The 21667-nt window shown below is 43.4% G+C and overlaps 1 protein-coding gene across 5 annotated transcripts in view; it reads right to left on the reverse strand.

Moving 5' to 3' along the window:
• LOC109515009 (dedicator of cytokinesis protein 3) overlaps nt 1-21667 on the reverse strand; it is a 69489-nt gene that overhangs the window by 6265 nt on the left and 41557 nt on the right. For 4 of the 5 annotated variants that reach the window (XM_019868539.1, XM_019868540.1, XM_019868537.1 and 1 more), the window contains 29 exons: nt 21413-21496; nt 21207-21307; nt 21041-21122; nt 18117-18287; nt 17376-17568; nt 17152-17279; nt 16487-16633; nt 16287-16385; nt 16108-16202; nt 15826-15901; nt 15651-15751; nt 14696-14754; nt 14421-14569; nt 14244-14329; nt 13366-13392; nt 13191-13286; nt 12783-12843; nt 12411-12504; nt 11370-11518; nt 8487-8573; nt 8290-8394; nt 7774-7915; nt 5655-5821; nt 4370-4456; nt 3968-4147; nt 3818-3901; nt 3023-3139; nt 2070-2212; nt 1015-1156 (listed from right to left, as the gene is read on the reverse strand). In XM_019868539.1, coding sequence (XP_019724098.1) covers nt 1015-1156; nt 2070-2212; nt 3023-3139; nt 3818-3901; nt 3968-4147; nt 4370-4456; nt 5655-5821; nt 7774-7915; nt 8290-8394; nt 8487-8573; nt 11370-11518; nt 12411-12504; nt 12783-12843; nt 13191-13286; nt 13366-13392; nt 14244-14329; nt 14421-14569; nt 14696-14754; nt 15651-15751; nt 15826-15901; nt 16108-16202; nt 16287-16385; nt 16487-16633; nt 17152-17279; nt 17376-17568; nt 18117-18287; nt 21041-21122; nt 21207-21307; nt 21413-21496 — 3252 coding nt within the window. The remainder of the gene's footprint in view (nt 1-1014; nt 1157-2069; nt 2213-3022; nt 3140-3817; nt 3902-3967; nt 4148-4369; nt 4457-5654; nt 5822-7773; nt 7916-8289; nt 8395-8486; nt 8574-11369; nt 11519-12410; nt 12505-12782; nt 12844-13190; nt 13287-13365; nt 13393-14243; nt 14330-14420; nt 14570-14695; nt 14755-15650; nt 15752-15825; nt 15902-16107; nt 16203-16286; nt 16386-16486; nt 16634-17151; nt 17280-17375; nt 17569-18116; nt 18288-21040; nt 21123-21206; nt 21308-21412; nt 21497-21667) is intronic. The other variant, XM_019868538.1, reaches the window with a different exon arrangement.

Genomic DNA, 21667 nt, shown 5'->3' on the forward strand with positions numbered 1-21667 from the left:
GTTCTGCGGCGCCATTACGCGCGACGAGGAACAGCGACAGCACCTTCTGCAGGTCGTGGAGCGACACCGGGCGTTGCACCCGTGCGCGAAGTAGGCATGGGATGGCACGCACGGCGGATTTCGTTTTTTTTGCGGTCTAACAGTGTCACTAGTGTTGATGGACATTATAGACAGATGGACAGATAGACAGATGGACCAGTTAACATGGACCAACAATCTCACCAGTGTTGAAGGATAACCACGGTTGCCTTTTTTGCAATACATGCGTTCCTGTCTTCCGTCTTTGAATTATTGCAAGTGCGAACTGAGCAAAACAAAATCCTTACTGTACGGGAGAAACCGTACTACCATTCAGCCCCGTAACATTCTTTCCATAGGGGAAACTTTGGTCGCTCTGCGGGACGGGATAAAATTATCCGATCGGAATAAAATTTTGCACACATCCTTGTGTCATAGTATCGACAAGATTTCCGACCCGGCCCGACGAATCCGACAAACTTTTCCAAAATGGACCACCCTAAGGAACAGTCATATATTCCTTATCCTCTGCAAAAGATGACTACTAACACTGACTTACAGTACAGTTTATCAGTATGTCTCAATTTTCCTGGCTCAGGTGGTGCATATACCAGAGGGAGCAGCCCAATGTCTATTGAATTAATGCAAAACACTGTTTAATTTCTTTACATTCAATTTATGTCATGACTGTATGTTTTTACTTTTTATTTTTATGAAGTATAGTATTAAAGAATGCTATTTCCTTAAAAAAATCAAAACACGTCTTCAGCATTGATTGTAGTGGAGGCTGAAACTGATGAACGGCATTTCCATACATTTCAATGCCAAAAAATAATTTGAGATAGGAGTGTTTTAATTCATTAGCAGAGTCACAGAACTCACAACTCAAGTTATAACTGAATTCCAAACCTTTCACCCCAATAAAGCATCAGTGTTTAAGAATCATGAAATAAAATTGAGAACACGAAAGTGCGCTTTTTAGATTTCAAGCCTCACCTGCATGTGTATGGCCTCTTCTGGGTGATCCCCCATCAGACCCTCCGTCATTATGGCCAAGTTTCCTGTTCCTGTCTCGCTCGATGTGTGAGAGGACAGCGAGGAGGACGAGTGACGGATCGAACCCTGCAGGTTCAGAGGGCTGCACGAGACAATTGGTTAAAGAGAAAATCTGGGACTCTCTTGAGGAAAACAAAAAAACAGCAGAACATCAATACTGTAGGTGATGATATTCATTAACTCATTCATGTTAGGGGCTGACATTTAATCCACATTGCAGATTCAGATTCAGAAAACTTTATTTATCCCCGTGGGGCAATTAGGACTTTATATATATATATATATATACAGGATGGCTGCGAGCAGCTTGCAGATTTCCCAGGTGTCGTTCTCGCTGAACATGAGGATCTTCAACGCCGAGCGGAAGTGAGCGTATTCCTTCACATCGTCACGACCCTCGCAGCTGGTGCACTTCCCCTGTTCATACAGTACAGTTGTGTGTGTGTGTGTGTGTGTGTGTGTGTTAATCGATTCAGTCTTTATTTGTCTTTTAGATTTTGGAATAATTAAAAAGTAATGAAAAGAAAGTTACAGTACATTCCTTGACTATTATGATACTTGTATTTCATTATTCATAAGATTTTGTAACAGATTTTGTAACTACTAACTGTATCAGAATATATTTTTAGAGTCACCCTCCCAACCCTGAAATGAAGCCAGTTGTCCTTTGCAAAAGTTACATTGCACTTTAGCTTCTTTTATCACATGCAAAATGATCCTAACCTTAGTTTCGACATGTTTTTGTTTTTTACACACTTTCCTCTCGTCTCGCGGTTATTGCAACATGATTCAGCAGAAACAGCTTTTGTGGAAAAAAAAAAATCGCAGCAAAATCCCATGAGGCATGAGATCCACAAAAAGGGAACCGCAATGTAGCGACTATTCCTTTTTCAGGGTGAATGAAATTTCCGCAAATCCTTCATTTGAATACCAGGAGAGATTTGAGCTCAGCGTATGGTGCAGATGAACTAAAGTGTGTGTGTTTGGTGACTGACCTGTGTCTGTGTATGAGCCTCAGACTCTCAGGGCTCATGTGGCTGTGGGAGGAGAGGACGCCTCTCGTAGAATTGACGCCGGAGCAGCCAGCAGGGCCAAAACGGTCCACGCCGGGCACACCCTGCTGTGTCCCAAATATATACTACTCTGAATATTTACACCGCTCACATGTCAATAGTGTAAAAATGTGACGATCAGGTTAACCCAGGGGTCAGAAACCCAAAATGTTGAAAGAGCCATATAGGACACAAAAAACAAAAAACAAATGTGTCTGGAGCCGCAAAAAAAAAAAAGCCTTCTATAAAACTTACAATGAAGGAAACACATGCTGTATGTATGTAGGAGACTGGACTGTCTCAGAATTGTTTATGTTATTCATTCCTTTGTTGTGTGTTCACAAACGCCCTCATAGAATTTATTTTGTAATTTCCTTGCTTGATTTTTTTGTTTTGGTGCATTATTTTCGCTTTTCTTAGTGTCAGTGAAGTGATCATTAATTTCCGTTTGTCTGAGGCTGTCTTTGAACGCCTCTCGAGTCGAACGAGAAGAGAGAAGGCACGGAATCGGACGCAGACGTGTCTGTGTTTGTCGAGACTGTTAAAAGCATAAATAAAGTGTACGTTTAAAAAAAGAACAACCCCACAGCTCTGCTTTTGCTGCGACATGTATCTATATCTATTTCAGCTATATTAGCCTATTATCAAAATATTTTTCCACTTTCAAACAATTTTTTATAAAGCTCCAGGGAGCCACTCGATGTCGCTAAAGAGCTGCATGCGGCTCTGGAGCCGCGTGTTGCCGACCCCGGGGTTAACCGTACCAGCCAAAAAGGTGATTACGATTAAAATCTGATTAATTGCATGGCGCTATGCGAAACCAGTATTCTATAGCTGCATTTAGGGAGAAAGCCAAAAAATGTCAAGGTGTTTAACTGTCCCATGCCGTAACTCACGTGGTGCAACCCAGTCCTCATCATGTGGAACTGGTCCACTAGCTTTTTGTGCAGTGGACGCATCTCCGGGTGGACCAGCTTCTCATGAACAGCCAGACCCACCCCAAGAATGTGGACCTACAGCAAGAAATCAACAAATGTGGAAAATCTACTCCTTTCATAAACATAACTCAGTTGAATGAAAGAACTAAACAGTTTGTGTCACACTGCCGCTCCTTCTGGTGTGCCCGCCTGGGCCAACTGGGGGCAGTATAGGATCGACAAACAGATTTACTGTTCATAGAGATGAAGCAAAGCCTCTCTCAGCTCATCAGTAAGACACTAATATTTTTTCTTCCCAGAGGATAAATAACATGTTACTGTAAATTCTGTATGTTTCTGGAATGTAACATCAATTTCATTTAGCATTAGCATCAAACTAGCGGACTGAAAGGCTAAATGATGTGCTTGTTTTAAACGCACAAAGTGTAATTTGTATGATGTTTAGTTTGACAGAAAGGCTCAATTAGGAGTGGCATTTCACAACTTGAAGTTCTTTTGAAGAACTTCTCAAGGAAATGAGCTGCATGTGACATTTTGGCGAAAATATCAGAATTGACCTGCAATGCGAATGCAGTCTTACACTGCCGTCAGTTGGCCAAGGCGGACAAGCCAAAAAGAGCCGCATTTAATGATTTTTTTTTTTATATTGTACGATATACAGCAGTACCATTTATCCTTGTTAGAATATACACTACAAAAAATGCTGTCCTTTTGGGGAGGGTTGGGGGGGGGGGGTTGAAAGCTCAGTCTGACCTGCACCTGCATCATGTCCTTGAGGTGCGTGATCCTCTCAGCGTCCTCAGGGTGACTGCTGATGTAGTCCTTGTCAAAAAACGCCTGTTGAAGAGGCAAGGGTCCAAGGGTCAAGACAATTGCACACGTGAGCCGGTGCTCTGTGTCTACCTCTTGGTATCTGGCGATGCCGCCATTCACCGCGGCGTCGATGACCCCGTTGAGGCACATGCTGAGCGGGTTGATGTTGCCGTGATGTTGTCTGTGCTGGTACTGGCTGATCAGAGTGCGCAACTCCTGGGTTTTATTTTCCACCACGTAGATGGCATTCTCCAGAGGGCTCACCTCCACCTGCAAGTATAATCCTTGTTTTGGTTTTTCTCATTTATTTCAGGCAACAGAATTTTACAGAGAAACACAAGAAGATATGCAATTGCATAGCTTTTTTTCAGATCCTACTAACAAGGAAAATACAAAATAGAAGGAGCGTTACCTGATAAGGAAGGAAAGGATGATTCTAGAGCCTCGGGAATAGACACAGTTACAGTAAATACGACACACAATGTTGCTCACCACTTCTCTCCTTTCCACCTCGGCCCAGCGGGAGATGCCCGGGAGAGGGCGGGAGAGGATCAGTGTGGTTCTCTCAATCCACAGGCTCTGTTGGATCAAGCAGACAACAGAGACATCTACACCTGGCATCGTGGCTCACATTGGGGTCACTGTGTAAGAGTGGGGGAATGGGCAGTCCTGCAACGCACCACGTCTATCCGCCAGCGCACTGAAGAATTGACGTGAAAGGCTCTCGGTTTCATATTTAGGTCAATTTGGCATACCTGCGTCCTGCATGAACCTCTGAAAACATGCAGTTTATGAACTTAGTGATTGTAAAACGTGAGTAATATGTATGTATGTATGTATGTATGTATGTATGTATGTATGTATGTATGTATGTATGTATGTATGTATGTATGTATGGAGTGAAAGAAAATTGTCTTATCCAAATTGAATCAACAGTTTGAATGACAATTTACACAATTTACAAATTGTCCTTCACCTTCTTTGATAGGATGATAGGAGGGCATCCTATCATTTCAATAAGGGATGCTGATATATCATGAATCAAAATATGACGTTCTTACTGTGGCTCCTTTTTGTCTTTGCCCTTTTCCTAATTCCCCCACGAGAAAAATGTTCTTGCTACATTGCACTGCAGTGTTGATGACTAAAGTGACGGCATCTTCACCCACCACAGTTACAATACTCGAAGTGTTGTTGACATCTTGGGACATATTCAGCTTTAATTTTGCAATACAGTATTATAACTTAAATGTCAAACACCTGCAGACACTTTTTCGACATTTGTGTCTGCAGCCACGGCAGCATTGCGAATGACAACCTGTTCTCACCATCTGTTGCCTCTCTCAGTGGCGAACGCCAATGCATTACATTTTGTTGGTGATCATAGTCATGCTGTTGTGGTACACGATACACTCCAGCTTCTTTGATGAACATTTTTAAAAATTGGGATGCAGTGAAGCTGTACAATGGCGAGGGATGCCTGTACAGCTCAATTAAACACAACTACAGGTGAGTCTAATCATCATGAAAATTCTGACTTGAATTGATTTTGTCTTCGCTGAGAACTGGATTAAAAACTCCTTATGTTCCAAAGGAGCTGTATTGTACTTGCTGAGCACTGCACTTAGTCACGGTCAGACACTGCAGCATTAAGTTCTCCTTTCTCACCACAGAGTGGTGTGATCGCTAATTTTGCAGCATCTGGGCCTCACTTGAAGGAGCCATGCGTTTCAAGTCGTGCCACATCTAAATTTCGAGAGCGACTTCCTCACCGTACCCTGAACTCATTTTCGCGGTCCTTGGGGCCCTTGTGGAAAGGCCTGTCATAGTGGAAGCGGCTGACGTTGTTTATGCGGTAGAAGCTCTTGATCCTCTCGGGCACTCGCTCCAGTTGAGGCACATCTGAGATGTCTGACACTGGAGTCACTGCATAGATCTGCAAATCTTCAAGCTACGTGTCAAGGAACACACAGACAGGCAGGAGGCACGAAGGCAGAAAGTACACTACAATATTACAGTACTTGTATTGATTTACTGTCCTCTTTATAGCCATTGGACCGTCAGGTCCACACACACACGCGCACACACACACACTGTGACCTGGAAAGAGTTGTGCCATCCATCCATTTTCCGATCCGTTTATCCTCACAAGGGTCGCGGGGGTTGCTGGAGCTTATCCCAGCCGTCTTTGGGCAGTAGGCGGGGGACACCCCGAAACCGGTTGCCAGCCAATCGCAGGGCACACACAGACGAACAACCATCCACGCTCACACTCACACCAAGGGACAATTTAGAGTGTTCAATCAGCCTGCTTTGGAATGTGGGAGGAAACCGGAGTACCCGGAGAAAACCCACGCAGGCCCGGGAGAACATGCAAACTCCACGCAGTGAGGCCGGAGCTGAAATTGCACCCGGTACCTCTGCACTGTGAGGTCGACACGCTGACCACTGGACCATCGGGCCGCCGCACAGCAAGATGAATTGTGAAATGTTTCGAGCAATCTTATTATCTGCTCATGTTCAGCTAAATGCTCACTGGACGACGACGCTTCACAACGCAGGTGGACAATGACCCCAAGCGTACTGCGAAAGCAACCAAGGAGTTTTAGAAGGCATAAAAGTTATGCAATGGCCAAGTCAATCACCTGCCCTGAATCCGAGTGAGCGTGCATTTCATTTTTTTGAAGACAAAATTTAAGGGAATCTGACCCAAGAACAAGTGAGATCAGTTGCAGTCGAGACCTGGCAGGGCATCATCAGGGAGTGCCGCTGATGTCAAATGATACATTGCAGAATTCAAGCCGTAACTGAGTGCAAACGATTTGGAACCAAGCATTACAAGGAGAAAGTCTGTCCCATTAAATTTGGTCTCTTAAAAAGTGAAAAACACACAGACAAACTGTTGCAATTCCTATAATGTTCACCAGATTTGAGTGAACTGTGAATTCACAAGCTGAAAGTCTGCAATTAAAGCACTTTGGTTAAGATTTTCTGTCCATTTTGGTGTTGTTTAGAGCCAAAAAGAGAACCGTCTCCCTGACTGTGTTCAGAATTGACTGCTGACATTCAAACTCACGTCTAATGGGAGTCAACACACACCTGCCACCTTTTAAAGCGCCTCCAATTAACCCTGAATCAAATTCAGCTCTTCTATTCAGCTTTGCTTGACTTTTTGTGTTTGAGCCAAAGATACCTTTTGGAATCATGGCTAAAAAGTTCTACCTTGGACCATTTTCCTACTCGTGTTTGAGACATTTTGTGAAGGCTAAACATTTTGGCCATAATTCCAAAAGGAATGTTTTGGCACAGCCATGCCTAACAGTGAAGTGCAATGGTGGCAGCGTCATGCTTTGGGGCCTTTCTTTATCCAACTGGAACAGGGCCTTAGAAAAAGTGGAAGGAATTATGAACAGCTTGAAATAGCAGTCAATGTTCGTGAACGTACACCCAAAAAAAAATAAAAAATCAGGCTTCTGCTACAAAAAACATGAATATCAGGTCAAGCCTACGAGAATAGATGAAATTTGGGTGGGTGGTTATTTAGAAGGCACTTTAATTACAAGTACTCGCCTGAGTTTTGAACGTCATTGGTTAGAGGTCACATTAATGTTGAAAGGACTTTAAAATGATTTATCTTGGTCTCATTTTGATATTGCAAAATCCTTGCATTTGAACAAGGGTGTGTAGACTTTTTATATCCACTGTAAGTTTGACATTGGCATAATTTGGTGAAGCAGTTATATCACCCTCTTATGTATTTGAATGTTGCTTTTTTTGTGACACTATTACAACATTACCTCTATGATTCACTATCTGACAAAAACAGAAAAAGAACACTGCAGCGGCAGGGGGAAAAAAAAAAAAACATTTTGGCCATAGGGCAGTGAGTGGGATACACTGAGCATCACTCTGCAGGATGGTGTCATCGGGTTGGTTGGGATGCTGCATGGCGATTGCTTGCGGAAATTCTCCCAGCATCCTTTGCTGGAAGTCCTCCAGCCGTTCATAGTCATAGCCACGACAGACAAACTCTTTGTTCTGGAAAGAGGCAAAGTGACCATCACATGAACGAGAGTGACACGTGGACAAAGTGGCTAAAGGAGCATTTTGAACAGTGGGCTCAGAAATATACAAAAAGTATTAGTATGTTGAGTATAAAGTATACAAATGCAAAATGCTCTTTTCATTTAAAAAAGAGATATCTCAACTTTTTTGACTGAGGGCCTCATACAGAGAAATGTGTGTGTGTGAGGAGGGGGGGGGCACATCACTTTATGTTTATGAGACATACTGTAAATTTAATATGCTGCAGGTCAACATATGAGAAGCAGTTAAACATATTCATTGGAAAAAAAAAACTTGAATTTGAACTTCAATGACTTTTAACGACGTCCTCTCTTCTTCAGACTTACCCTGAGGAAGAAGGGAAACTTCCTGCCATAGAAGCCCATTCGGAAAAATTCGGGTTCAATCCGCTGCTGTTCAATAATGTTGTCATAGTAGGCTGCCTCCATTTTCTTCCATAGAATAACATGGGATGAAAATGGCAAAGTCATTGGGTGAATACTTTGGCAACGAGAGCACAAGGAAGCGCACACACTTGACTTACCCGTATCCAGCTGAGGCTCTGGTAATCATATAATGTCTCATACTGGAAAGCCAGCTCCCGACACAGAGAGATGCCGTATTCCCAACACTGCAAGACAAAATCCAAGGAAAGTCGAATTCTTAACATTCCTTTAGAAATATGGGGACTCTGAGCAAAAAAATGTAAATAAATCTAAAATCTCAGCGTCCTGGCCATGAAAGCATTTTCGTGGAACCATGTAGGTGACCTAACCTATTTAGGAGGAGTGGGCATCCCTCTACAAGAGACAATTCCATACAGTTTTCGATACGTTATGTGTGACGATTCAATTTGAAAATGGAACCATTAACTTTGGCGCGACTCAGTGAGCTTACAATTCGATTCAATATGGTATGGCTGTGTTCGAGAGGGTATGAAGCAATAACTTTTTGGTTGTCATTTACCCACATTTGAAAGAAAGAAGTTGTCAAAACTGTATGTGCCATTCCCTTCTAAGATCTATACATTTTGATACATTTCAAAGATGAAAATCAAAAAAACGTTTTTCCGGTTCAAACCGTTTTTTCGTGACATACCTACGACACAGCACTCTATACTCAATCTACTATGTACCGGTGGCAGCACGGTGGTGCATTGGTTTGCAGCACTACAGTCTGATTGGTCAAATCTTGCCACAATTTGCTTCTCGGTTGCTCCTAGGGGATTTGGTCTCACTAAAGTGCAGAGCCCTCTCAAATAATTACATTTTGTGGATGAATACCAGCCGGGGAAGATAGACTGTAGGGAGGAAATCACATTTTGAGCAGATATTTGACCCGTATTGCAGATTGAACGAAAGGAGGCTTTTTGGACAGAAGAACATCCTGTATGAAATGGTACCACTGTTCCATTGTCATTCCAAAATAGAGCTTGTGAATGACTGCAACTTCCGGTTAATCGTCGTCAGATGCGGAAAGCGCGTCAAAGACTAATGTCAAGCCCAGCTCCCTCAACACCTGCTTGTAAACTTTGACAGATCCATCTTGAAGAGACTATGACCTACGTACTGTTGCAAAAGTTGGTTCAACAGCTGTACTATGAAAAAAAAAAACCCTAAACAACTCAAAAAGAAATACTGCAATGTAATATGAAGAAAATTTGTTCTGCAGATCTCACATGTTATCATCAAAACGCAGCACTCTTTTGTGAAAGCAAACAAATAACAATGTTGAGATTGCAAATATGAGGGTCATTCAATAAATAAGGTGAATTTTGCGGTGTGAGGACTTCTAATACAGGTAGAAGCTTTTTTTTTTTTCAATGTCGTCTCCCAGCACTGTCACACCCCTTTTCCCATCCATGCACAAGCTTCCATATTCCCTCAGCGTAAAAATCTTTGGACTGATGTCTCAGCCAGTCGCTCGCAACACTTTTGACCTCATTGTGACTTTCAAACTTGGTGAATCTAGTGAACGCTTATGAGGGACCAAACAGGTGAAAGTATGAAAGGTCGGGGTCTGGGCTGTAAGGGGGATGCGGGAGCAGTTCACAGCCCAGCTCGTTAATGGTCTGCACCGTTTGGGCTGCTGTGTGAGGCCTTGCGTTGCCATGAGGCAAGACGGCTCCTTCTGACAAGACGACCCCTGTGTTTGTTCCTTATATCTTTCTTGGTCTGCCTCAGCAGTTCACAGTTGTGAGAAGGATATTTGACAATGTTCCTTATTCACACAAGCAGCAGAAAGCTTTCCTTGACGCAAACAGCAGAAAGCAGCTATGATCGGTGACTGTTCTCCATTTATTTGTCTTTTCTTCCATCCATCCATCCATTTTCTGATCCGCTTTATCCTCTCAAGGGTTGGCGGGGGGATGCAGGAGCCTATCTAAGCCATCTTCGGGCAGTAGGCAGGGGACACCCTGAACCGGTTTCCAGCCAATCAGACAGAGACAAACAAGCATCCGCGCTCACACTCACAACTAGGGACAATTTAGAGTGTTCAATCAGACTGCCATGCATGGTTTTGGAATGTGGGAGGAAACCGGAGTACTCGGAGAAAACCCACGCAGGCACGGGGAGAACATCCAAACCCCACACAGGAAAGTGGGAGCTGGGATCGAACCCACAACCTCTGCATCGTGAGGTCGACGAGCTAACCATTCGACCACCGGGCTTGTCTTTTCTTTCATTTCTTTATTCTATTAATTATATTTATTTTCTTTTAAGATTGTATGGATTTAATTGTAGGTATTTCTGAAATTTGTAACGGCCCAGTCTGCATTTGTAAACGCAGCAGCCCCCGGCCATTGGGCCACTGTTAATGTCAGACCCTGCAGAATGCATGTCGTCACTCATAATAACTAGAAGCTAAGTTTGAAAGTAAACAGGTAAATATAGTTATGTAACAGCCAATAGCTCATCTGTAGGCGAGATTTGGGAAAGATTTTCTCGTCTACCCACGCAGGCACGGGGAGAACATCCAAACCCCACACAGGAAAGTGGGAGCTGGGATCGAACCCACAACCTCTGCATCGTGAGGTCGACGAGCTAACCATTCGACCACCGGGCTTGTCTTTTCTTTCATTTCTTTATTCTATTAATTATATTTATTTTCTTTTAAGATTGTATGGATTTAATTGTAGGTATTTCTGAAATTTGTAACGGCCCAGTCTGCATTTGTAAACGCAGCAGCCCCCGGCCATTGGGCCACTGTTAATGTCAGACCCTGCAGAATGCATGTCGTCACTCATAATAACTAGAAGCTAAGTTTGAAAGTAAACAGGTAAATATAGTTATGTAACAGCCAATAGCTCATCTGTAGGCGAGATTTGGGAAAGATTTTCTCGTCTCATCGAGCCGTCTCTTGTTGTACTTAAGGCCGCAAATTTCAAGTTCCATTGTCAGTGTGCTCAAGCTCAAGATTGCCTTACCTTGCCCTTGTTGAAGTAGTGAAGAATTTTTCGGCTCAAGTTCTCCTTGCGTTGCCACTCGCTCTGGCAGGGATAGTGGAGAAAATCCCTCAGGGGCCGGTCCTCCCAATGGAGCAGCTCCCAGTACAGTAACAGGGTGAATGCAGCCTCTGTCAGCAAGGATACACAGTTCAGCATGAAAGTGTGAGAAAATGTGCACGACAGTATTTTCATATTGGAGTGTCACAATCTGCAACACATGTCAGAGAGCTTGCACAGTTTGGCCACAAGAGCATCCCGGAACTTTGCCGACATTTCGGGCCATGTTTTTGTGAACAGATGTCAGAAGCCGCCTGGAGCGTAGCAACTGTCTTTTATTGAATTAATGAGCAAAGGAGCAAAGTTCAGCCACACAGATGAAATTATATCTGCTACACTCTGTCCCCTCTGCAGCCAACTTTTAGTACAGTACACTGCATGGTGCATTTTTATTTTATTCATTTAGTTTTTTTTTAGATTTACTGACAACCTCTTCTGAAGTTCCGTTCACAAAAACACATATTGTATATTTTATATATTACTGTATGGTAGAGCTGTGCAGAGAAGGGAATTTTTGGATTCAAGTCAGACACTACTGCGAGTCTTGTCACAGAGAATTTTTTTGGGTGGCAACACTCACGTCTCAGTATGCGTGATGTACCGTTACAGAATGAAGAAGGCCAAGCGGCGAGCGAGAATCAAACGTTTTAATGAAAACAAAAAGGATTACTGTTGGCCATAACAAATCCCCCGCGCGTTACCTTCACGGCCTCCTCAGACCGTAGGAAATCACACAACGTGCAAGGGTTGCAACAGTACGTACTGTATGTGAGGGGAGCACATCATCTGTAAAAGCGCTGTGCCTCCAAAGGAGCACTGAATTCGAGTTCAACTGTAAAGCCGACAGTCAATAAAGCCAAAATTCATACCCTGGATACAAAATGTTTTGTGCAACAACAAATTTAAACCGCTGGCAACTCTGCACCAAAACGATTGCCTCAATTGAGGAAGTATTTTCACTACCTGTGAAGTCTTCTGCTTGGAGGTGCATGTCACACAGCTTATGGATGTAACGGATGTACATGTCCTCCTTGTTGACCTCCGATTTGTAGAAGTTCTGGGTTTGAGTTAAGAAGTGAAGAAAGGTCTTTTTAAAACAACAACGTGGGGACACAGGCGAGGCAAGTTTATTCATACAGCACATTCCAGACACAAGGCAACTCGGTGTGCTGAACACAAGCAAAGCCACAGCACATTTACAAACATAAGCTAATGACAATCAGAATCAAAACTGAGAAGACAAAAGTAGCCTTACAAAACTACGAATGGAATGTACATTGACTACATGAAAACACATGAACAGAAGAGAGTAATGCTATTAAAATGATGACTCACCATAAAGTTGACAGAGCCACCCATTTTTTTATTCTCGACTTCATCTCCTTTCATGCAGTCCCTAAACAAACAAAATAAATAGTGCTGTGAAATAAATATACCAAACAGACTCAAATCAACTGACACAGCAATTGGTCTTCAGGATTATTGCATAAAAGGTCCTGCAGGCAAGCCAGCTTTTTTGACTTTGATGAGCTGATTAAAAAATTCAGTTCATTTAACAAAACGCTGCATATGTTCATTTTGCACACTGCACACATTCAGGCAAGCAAATCTAGCTCACTTCCAAAGAGTGAAACCTCCTTCAAGTGCAACAACTGTCGTTTCTTCCATTTTGACTGACGTTTTTTGTTATGAATAAGTGTCCCAGTTCTTTTGCCCATGCAGTGCCCGTGACCATTAACATACCTGTAGTCCAGCAGTCGTTCCACAAGCCTTGTGACTGATGTGACAAATGAGATGCCCGTCTCTCTCCAGGTCTCCTGCTCTATCTTCTCCAGTAGACTGAGCACAAACAACGGCCACATGTCCTTAGTGAGGCTGCAAGCTGAACTCCAAATTCTGTGGCAGCTCTGTAACTCACCTTGGGTAAGGTCCAAACAACTGAGTCCTAGGGTAAAATAGACAAAAAGAAAATTCAATCCAATTTTCATTGGATACATGGAGCAGCCTTCAAAGCACACGCCTCACTGAATTAAAGGGCCAAGTGAGCCCCACATGAGAAAGCGCTCGGTGAGAGAAGCAAGCAAAAACTCCCTCTGGGGAAGATATCTCGAGCGGACCGAAGACTCAGTGTGAGGCAGCCGTTTGTCTCAACAGGTTAGGTTAGAGCACATCTTGGCAAAAGAGGGCCCGCAGGAAATATCCGACCCATCCACAATCTTTGACAGGCCCTCGCGGCGTTTATGAAGTCAAAATAAAATGGAAAGTACGAAACGCTCTTATTTTGATATGCACTTGTGTTGGCAGCGCCAATGAACAAAAACAACAACTTGTCTTCAGCATTTCCAACTTACAAGATATTGGCGCTGTATTTAGTGACTTTTCCAACCATTTTTGGAATGATTTTTCAACAAATAGCACCAAAGGCAACTGCGGTCTTCATTTTAGCAACATTCTTGTTATTTCATGCACAGTGGAAGGAAGAGCCCGGGACCGAGAGACATAAATATACAGTGCTACAACGGTCTGGACCTTAACTCTTTCAGGGACAGCGGTTACTACAGTGGACAATTTTATCATGTTATCAGGTTACAGGGTGCATTGAAGCGTTAACTAAGAACCACACAGAGGCAGAGAGCAAACCAACAAATCAGCGAGGGCAAAAGTAGATCCATAGCAAACAGCTACAGCGGGTGATGGTCCACGAAACATGAAACGTGGAGAAAAAAAAATATGTATACGTTTGTTGGATGACCTTTACGAAAATATTGAAAGTGATAAAGCAAGGTTGATGCTTACAAAAGGCTGAAGAGCTCCCTGTGATTATCGTCGCCTTTGCCATCCGACACCATGCTGTCCAGCTTATCCATCAGTTCCGCCTCCACCTACAAACAACACAAAGGCGCAATCCAGCAAATCGTGTGGGTTTGTTTGCTATGACTAGACAACTGCGGCAATGAAAAACGGCATGATGACCTGTTTGAAGTTTCCATTTTTCCTCTGCTCCCAGTCCATCATGTCATGGAAAATTGGAATCATGATGTTTCGAACTTCAGTCTGAGGGACCAGGGTGACTCCCAGGAAGGGACCCATCATTCCTGGGATGAAGTGGGGTTTGTTGTCACCTAAATAAAATTAAAAATAATTTTAAAAAATAAATAACTAAAAGCTGTCCTATGTCTTTTGTTGAGAGTTAGAGCTGCATCGTGATGTGCGTTTATGATGGGAATGATATACGGTATGAGTCAAACCTAATTTTTGCCACATGCTGAAGAGCTCATATGCCATCAGTACCCTCATGTCTCCATACCTGCAGAAAGGGATGAGAACATCATCAACATATGGGTGTATGAGTCGATTTCATCAAAAGGTGCTTTTGAGACTTCCCAATTTTCTGACATTTTCCATTCAATTTCATCGTCATCGTGTTAGGTAGATGTTATGACACGTAAATGCATATTAATCAAATTTCCGCACATTTTTAAAAATGCAATGAAAGCAGAGGGGACATGTAAAACGGCAATTTTTGAAGGGGCATCCTGGAAAAGGGGGGCATCAACATCGACAACAGTATGTTTGGGATGATTTGCCTTATACTTCCCTTTTTTTCATGGCCTTGGCCGAAAGACACCCAAATATAGTCCAAAATGACCATTACCTTTGATGGGGCATTCACCCTGCTAAGATATCCGCCATGTATGTCCTTTGATTGGAAAGTTGCCCTGACCAACATGGCCGCCACATAGGTATGATTGTGGGGCCGCTCTCATCTACTGTATAATAATGTGATCTTTAACCCGAAAACTCATGGACCGGTCTTTGCTTGTTCTCTGCCAACTGCTGCCAATTCTGAAACTAACTGAATTGGGGCGTTTTGACTGGACTGGAAAATAATTTCTGTCCGTTAAATATGTAATTCTGGGTCCGTTACATCGAGGTGGTACTTTATTCCTTTAAATGAGAATTATCAGAACGGGCACACCGGCGGATCTCTTCACAGAAGCGCAATGCAAAGCAGGCGCCGCTGCGGATGTTCTTCATCGTCACAAAAGTTGGGGGCGCGTTGTCTTCATCGCAAATGGGTCGCTTGTTGACAATATTTACACAGAAAGTATGAATTGGCCTTGATTGTGATGAGGTGCAGATCATGGTATTCTTGATCTGTATGCAATTGGAAAGGCTGCAAACTACACGGAATTTGCTTACTTGTCCAGAACTTTCTTTCTCTTGGCGGGCCCAAGCGCCTCCAGCTGTAGACTGGGCTGATTGATGTAGAGCACGGTCAGGCTGAAAAAGGAGTTCCACACCTAATCAAGGAAAACAAAGACCATGCACATCATGGAAATGGAACAGATGTTTGGGTGTGTTTAGACAGACGCACCTTGAAATCAAAATCGGCCTCGGAAAAGTTCTTGTGCAGCGCCGGGGAAAGAAGCTGCGTTGTCACAACGATGATGCTGCGGAAAACAAAGCAAGCATGTCAGTGTCAGCCCTGCAAAAATCAAAAAGGTAGCTACCAAAAATAGATGACAGGGATGGCAGCACAAGTGTAACCTTCACAACAGAGGAATTTGAAGAGAGTCTGATCTAATAGCAGCCCGTGGTCCCCTGAACCATCAATGGCACAATGACTGCACGTCACAAAGGAAGAAGTCAGACTCACTGACTGGTGAGAAGTCTCATGACACTCCAATCTCGAGGGAAGATTGTCAGTTTCATCAGGTTGCGGAATACGCAGAAGATCTTTAACAGGAACTCCTTGAGATGAACATGTGTTGTATGGAGTTTTGGGATGAGGCAAGCATGTTTCAGGGGAAAAGATTTCAGATATTTATTCCTCACTTTGAGCTCCTCCTTGCTGTGGAAGTTGTTGAGCAGATGATGAAAGTGGATCTCTGTCATCTGTCGGAGCAGAGAAAGGAGACAGGACACATACTCCCCCTAGAGGAGAGAAAATTACACATCAAGGGTTGGTAGGGTCCTTGAAATGCACAAAAAAAAAATGGTTTCATTCACACATGGGAAGGGTTTATTGCAGTTACCGTGATCTCTGCAGTGCACTGGGGGCAGCGTTGTCCTCTGGTTGTCTCCACAGAGTGAGACTTGCTCATGATTGACAGCAGAGTCTGGAGCAACACGTCCAAGAGGCTCTCCACCATCATCTCCACTTCCTCCTGAACAGACGACTCCTGAGGGTGGACGAGTTAAGACTATAATGCCATCTGAAAAGACACCGCTCACATTCGAGACCAGTGATTCTCAAAGTGTGCCACTGGAGTGAGGCATGCTCCCTCTAGTGGTACAGGAAGACATGACTTATTTAAATGCCTTATTTCATCACTTTGAATTGTTAGTTTTCAAAAATTCATTCAGGCATAGTTAGTATTGTTTTTTGATGTGTAGTACATTTTCGATCATTACTAAAGTTATTTTCCTATAAGCATATTTAGGAACATTTCGGGTGACTTATGAATACATCTTGAGTATTTAGTTCAGGCTAAGGGAGCATTTTGCAGATTTAAGAGTATAAGAGGAATTTAAATTGAAGCACAGAGAGGTAACTTCCATTGAGTACTTTACAGGTTTAAAAGCATTTCTGTAACTTTTAGGGAGTATTTGAGAACCACTGTCAAGACAGCTAAATTGTTTGACGGCTGAATCTGACTGAAAAGGATAGCCCGACTGTTTGCTTGACAATGCACCATACCATAGAACTGCTTTTGATGATGGAAAAGATGCTGCCAAGGATTCCAGAACAGATAAGGAGCTCCCTCTGCTGGCGCAAGTGCAAGTGAATGTGGTGCAGAACAACTGGAAGCAAAATGCTTCGTGACTCTGAAGGAAATGCCACAGAAAGAGGATGCAACTGAATTCAAATGCATCGGTGGACTGTGATGTCATCATTGGGAATTTTTACAGACAAATCCTCACCAGGAAAGAAGAAGAGACGGCTTTCAACGGTGCGCGCAATCGACTGCAGTTTGACAACATCCATCGACTGGCCAATGTCAACAGTGCTGGGCATACTTCCGAGGGTTCCGCGGACGTATTCGGCCACTTCCTGAACCGTGAACATCTGCAGCAGCTCATCAAAGATATCAGGGAAGCTGTTCAGCAAAGCCGCCTAGTAGACGAATAAAGAAAAGGACGATGTTCAAACACTTCAAAAACTCAAGAGATGACACAGAGATGTCAAACAGTCCTCTGTTACAAGGGTTGTGTGACAGTTATTTATACTCCGGTTCTCTAAGATGTTAAAACAAGCCGTCACTTTATGTCTACTCCGGTCTTTAGTGTCAAAACAGGAGAACGGGCCGCGAAGATAAACCTCAATGGCAGATCATGTCTGATAGTTGTGGGACCAAGGCATCATGTTGTGACTTACTGAGACTGACGACAGACCTGGAGCGTTACCACAGAGACATGCAGCGGATCACACCCCTCCAAGATCAAGCCAAGAGAGGGGCAAAATAGGACAATGCACAGAATGAAACAGAAAACAATTTTCAAAAAAAAAAAAAAAAAATGAAACAACACAAAATTTAAGAAATGAAACATCAATGTAAACTGGGAGTGAGTGAACAAATGGAAAAATGTAAACGATGATAAACAAGACTTCCAAAGAGAAGGTAAGGTCTGCACGCAGACAGCGATGCCGGCCTCCATTCAGACCTGCGTGAAGACCAGGTTCTCTGAGCTGCGGCTGTCAAGGCTCAGCACAAAGCGGATGGACTGAAAGAGCTCCTGGATGCTCGCTCGGAACTGCTCCTCTTCCATCCCGCAGGTGGCCCGTGCATACAGAATTCTGGACTGGACGATGAATTTGAACAGGTACTCTAGAGCCTAAGGGAGGAAGTGAACAGACAATTTCCAAACAAATCATCTTGACATCATCTGGAAAAAAAAAAAAAGAGAGATATGAGTGACTTGAATATTTCTTGAGATGAGAGCCGTAGTTTGGCTGATATTTTGCCTTGCAAGCAGTTCACACAAGCAGCACTTCAGCAGATAGTGAACGGTCCATAAAAAAAAAAAGAAGTCAGAAAGCTGTTTTGTGCCACACCCAGTTAAGGTTTACTGTCAAATTAAACATGAATTTAACATTGACATCAAGGAGAATTGCACTTTGTGTCATAAAACAATACAACTTTCAGTCTGCGAGCTTAATGCAAAAGCCAAAAAGCATCTACTGTATCTTGCAGTGCCTATACAGTATTTAGCTACTTCGCGGTTCGGTTATTGCATATTTTCATTTGTGACTGTAACTTCACCTTCAGCTTTGTATTTATTCTTCATTTTGCATTTTAAAAGTTGGATTTAGGAAGATTAGCAAGTGTTTTGAGGCGCTGGAACCGCTTATGTGTAAATCTGTATTCATTTATTATGTATTACCTCTACTTGGCGGAAATTCACCGATTGCTGGGTGCTTAGATGAACTGAGACCTTTGAATGAATAGTATCTCCGCCTGTACAGCGTTTGATATAAACAGAGTCTGGCCAGTTTATGTTCTTGCCGCTTCTTACAACTACAGATGCGGATTGGCTGTAAGCAGTCACGTGATTTTTCAAGCGCCATTTTGCAGCTCTTCATTCGCTTTCAGTGGTGTGGAATTCTATTTATTTTCCTGAATATTTCAAGGTTTTGAAAAAAATTTGCAAAAAATGGGCACATGCTCGGCTGTCGCACTCGAAACGACAAAGGTATGAAGCTCCACACATATTTCCCTGGACGCCAAGAGACAGAAAGTACGGGCAGAGAGTGCGTCGCCAGCATGATTGGAAACCAAACGACTCCTCTCTTTGTGATGTCAATGTATTCTCTCTTATTCTCCCTGATGTACGTGGAAGTAAGAAACAGTAAATAGATTTCAAAAGACAAGGCATAGGAGTTAGTTAAGCTCCATCATAGTTTGTTCGATTGTCCCTCGGATATCACATAACCCCCTTTAGTGATGCTTTACATCAGTCGTTTTGATGTTTCTCCACCTATCAAGGAAGCACGATTATTTCAGCCATTTTGTAAAGGGTGTGTTGTGATTCTTAGAAGCTCAGCGTTGGGTTTGAGTGGACAAAGCTGCTCGAAGCACTGGAGGGTCTCGCATTCCAGTCCTTCAAAGAGATTTAGTCCATCATTTTGAGACAGATTGAAAATAATGGCCTGAGAGATTACGATATTTTTTTAATTTATGGCCGGCACACCCAACTGTGTGGGTCGATTCTGCGCAGTATCCCATTGCTCGGGTCAACGGTAGGGAAGTGAGTTCAGTTTGGGTTATTTGTAAAGTGGTTGTACCAACCAGTAATTTACTTGTTTCGGGTTAGGGCATCCCCACCGTGACCATGGTGGAGGGGTTTGTGTGCCCCAATGATCCGAGCAAACTCACTTCCAGAGGTATCACATTACACCTTATGAAGCTATTTTCTTTGACCATTTCCTGTTTCCATACAATTCACAGCCCAAGAAAGACTCTCTGAGCTCTCATTTTCGTGGCTGGCACAGTCTAAATCTTCCCACATTAAATGAAAATGCTTGGCTTACTTGGACCCATAATTCCATCCATCCATCCATTTTCTGATCCGCTTATCCTCACAAGGGTCGCGGGGCGTGCTGGAGCCCATCCCAGCTGTCTTCAGGTAGTAGGCGGGGGACATACCCTGAACTGGTTGCCAGCCAATCGCAGGGCACACAGCGACGAAAAACCATCTGCGCTCACACTCACACTTCGGGACAATTTAGAGTTTTCCATTAACCTGCCATGCATGTTTTGGGAATGTGGGAGGAAACCGGAGTTCCCGGAGAAAATCCCCGCACGCACAGGAAGAACATGCAAACTCCACACAGGAAGGCCGGAGCTGGAATTGAACCCGGTACCTCTGCACTGTGAGGTCAACACGCTAACCACTCGACCCCCGTTTAAGGTTTAGAATACACGAAACAATTGGGGACTAATAAGGCAACTTCCTAGTTTGCTAGAGCTAGAGTCAGAGAGGGGTGTTGTACACGCATGCACAGTGAAGCATGCGACAGGCGTGTGATTGGACATGCTGTACAGCAATTAAGTGGGAAATTTCATCACAGACAATCGATAGGCATCTCTTTTTTTTAATTCATTCACTGCCGTTGAGTGGCAGCAATAGCATAAAACTGGGAGGGCTGGCACTGATTGAATTAATGCAATGGGATCCATCCACACTCCCTTGGCTCTCGACCAGCCGATCACGATCGACGTAATGGGCACCGCCACTCTACTAAAACCTCAAAATTTAAGAGTCTGTGCCCCGGTCAAATTCACCAAAATCCCATTAAAGCAGCAGTCTACATACTGCGCCAGCCTTCAAAGAGGTCCCAGCAGGCGTAAAGTTTGGCTTAAGTTGAGATGACTTTCTGCCATCAAATTGTCAGATGCACGCTTGTCAAAGGACACACCATCGCAATAGTGGAACACCCAGCTTGATGCGGAACGGTCAGCCAAATTCCGAAACAAGCACAGCGAGGCTTGCACCAGTGCGAAAACACGCCAGTATTTCCGCATGCGCCGGCTGCGAAACTCGAGTCCTCCAGTGAACCACATCAGGTAGCATAGTATAACCTTTACCCTCATGGCTTCCTGGATGTGATCTTGTCGAACGACTTCAGCCGAGCGATCCATGTACCACTTCAGGCATCGAATAAGCTCCCTGCAAGCACATTGTTAGAATCATGTTGTCAACTTTGTTCCGATGAATGACTTATTAAAGAGGAGGTAGCAAATGTTTCTGTACTTGTATGCCAAAGCTCCAGCAAAGTGGTTTTGAATGTAAGAGTCCATTACGGGGCGGAAGTGGTAGAAACGGCTGTCCCTGAGCAAGTTGATAATAAATACCTGAAAGACACATGAACATAGATGACAGAATTATCCATACGTGACGGTAAAGAGAAATAATTGTAAAATTATGACATTGGACTTGTGTTGCTGTAATTGTCCTACCAGAGACTGGAAAACTAGAGGTCCATATTTATCTGTGTTGTCATCTAAAAGACAGAAGAGCGTATCCAGGAGATCTCGAAGGAACTGTAGGAATAAAAAGGACAAACTCTCTCGCACAGCCAGTTCTGTACATGGAAAATACCGGAAGGGTGAGCAACAATATAGACATTGAAAGGAGGACGATTGGTATGTATTATATTTTATTTCCATCTGTATTTGATGTGTGTGTGTGTGTTGAGCAACAATGCCTGAGCA

Source organism: Hippocampus comes, unplaced genomic scaffold (assembly GCF_001891065.2).
Source record: "Hippocampus comes isolate QL1 unplaced genomic scaffold, H_comes_QL1_v1.1 scaffold41, whole genome shotgun sequence".
In the NCBI taxonomy this organism is placed as follows: domain Eukaryota; kingdom Metazoa; phylum Chordata; class Actinopteri; order Syngnathiformes; family Syngnathidae; genus Hippocampus; species Hippocampus comes.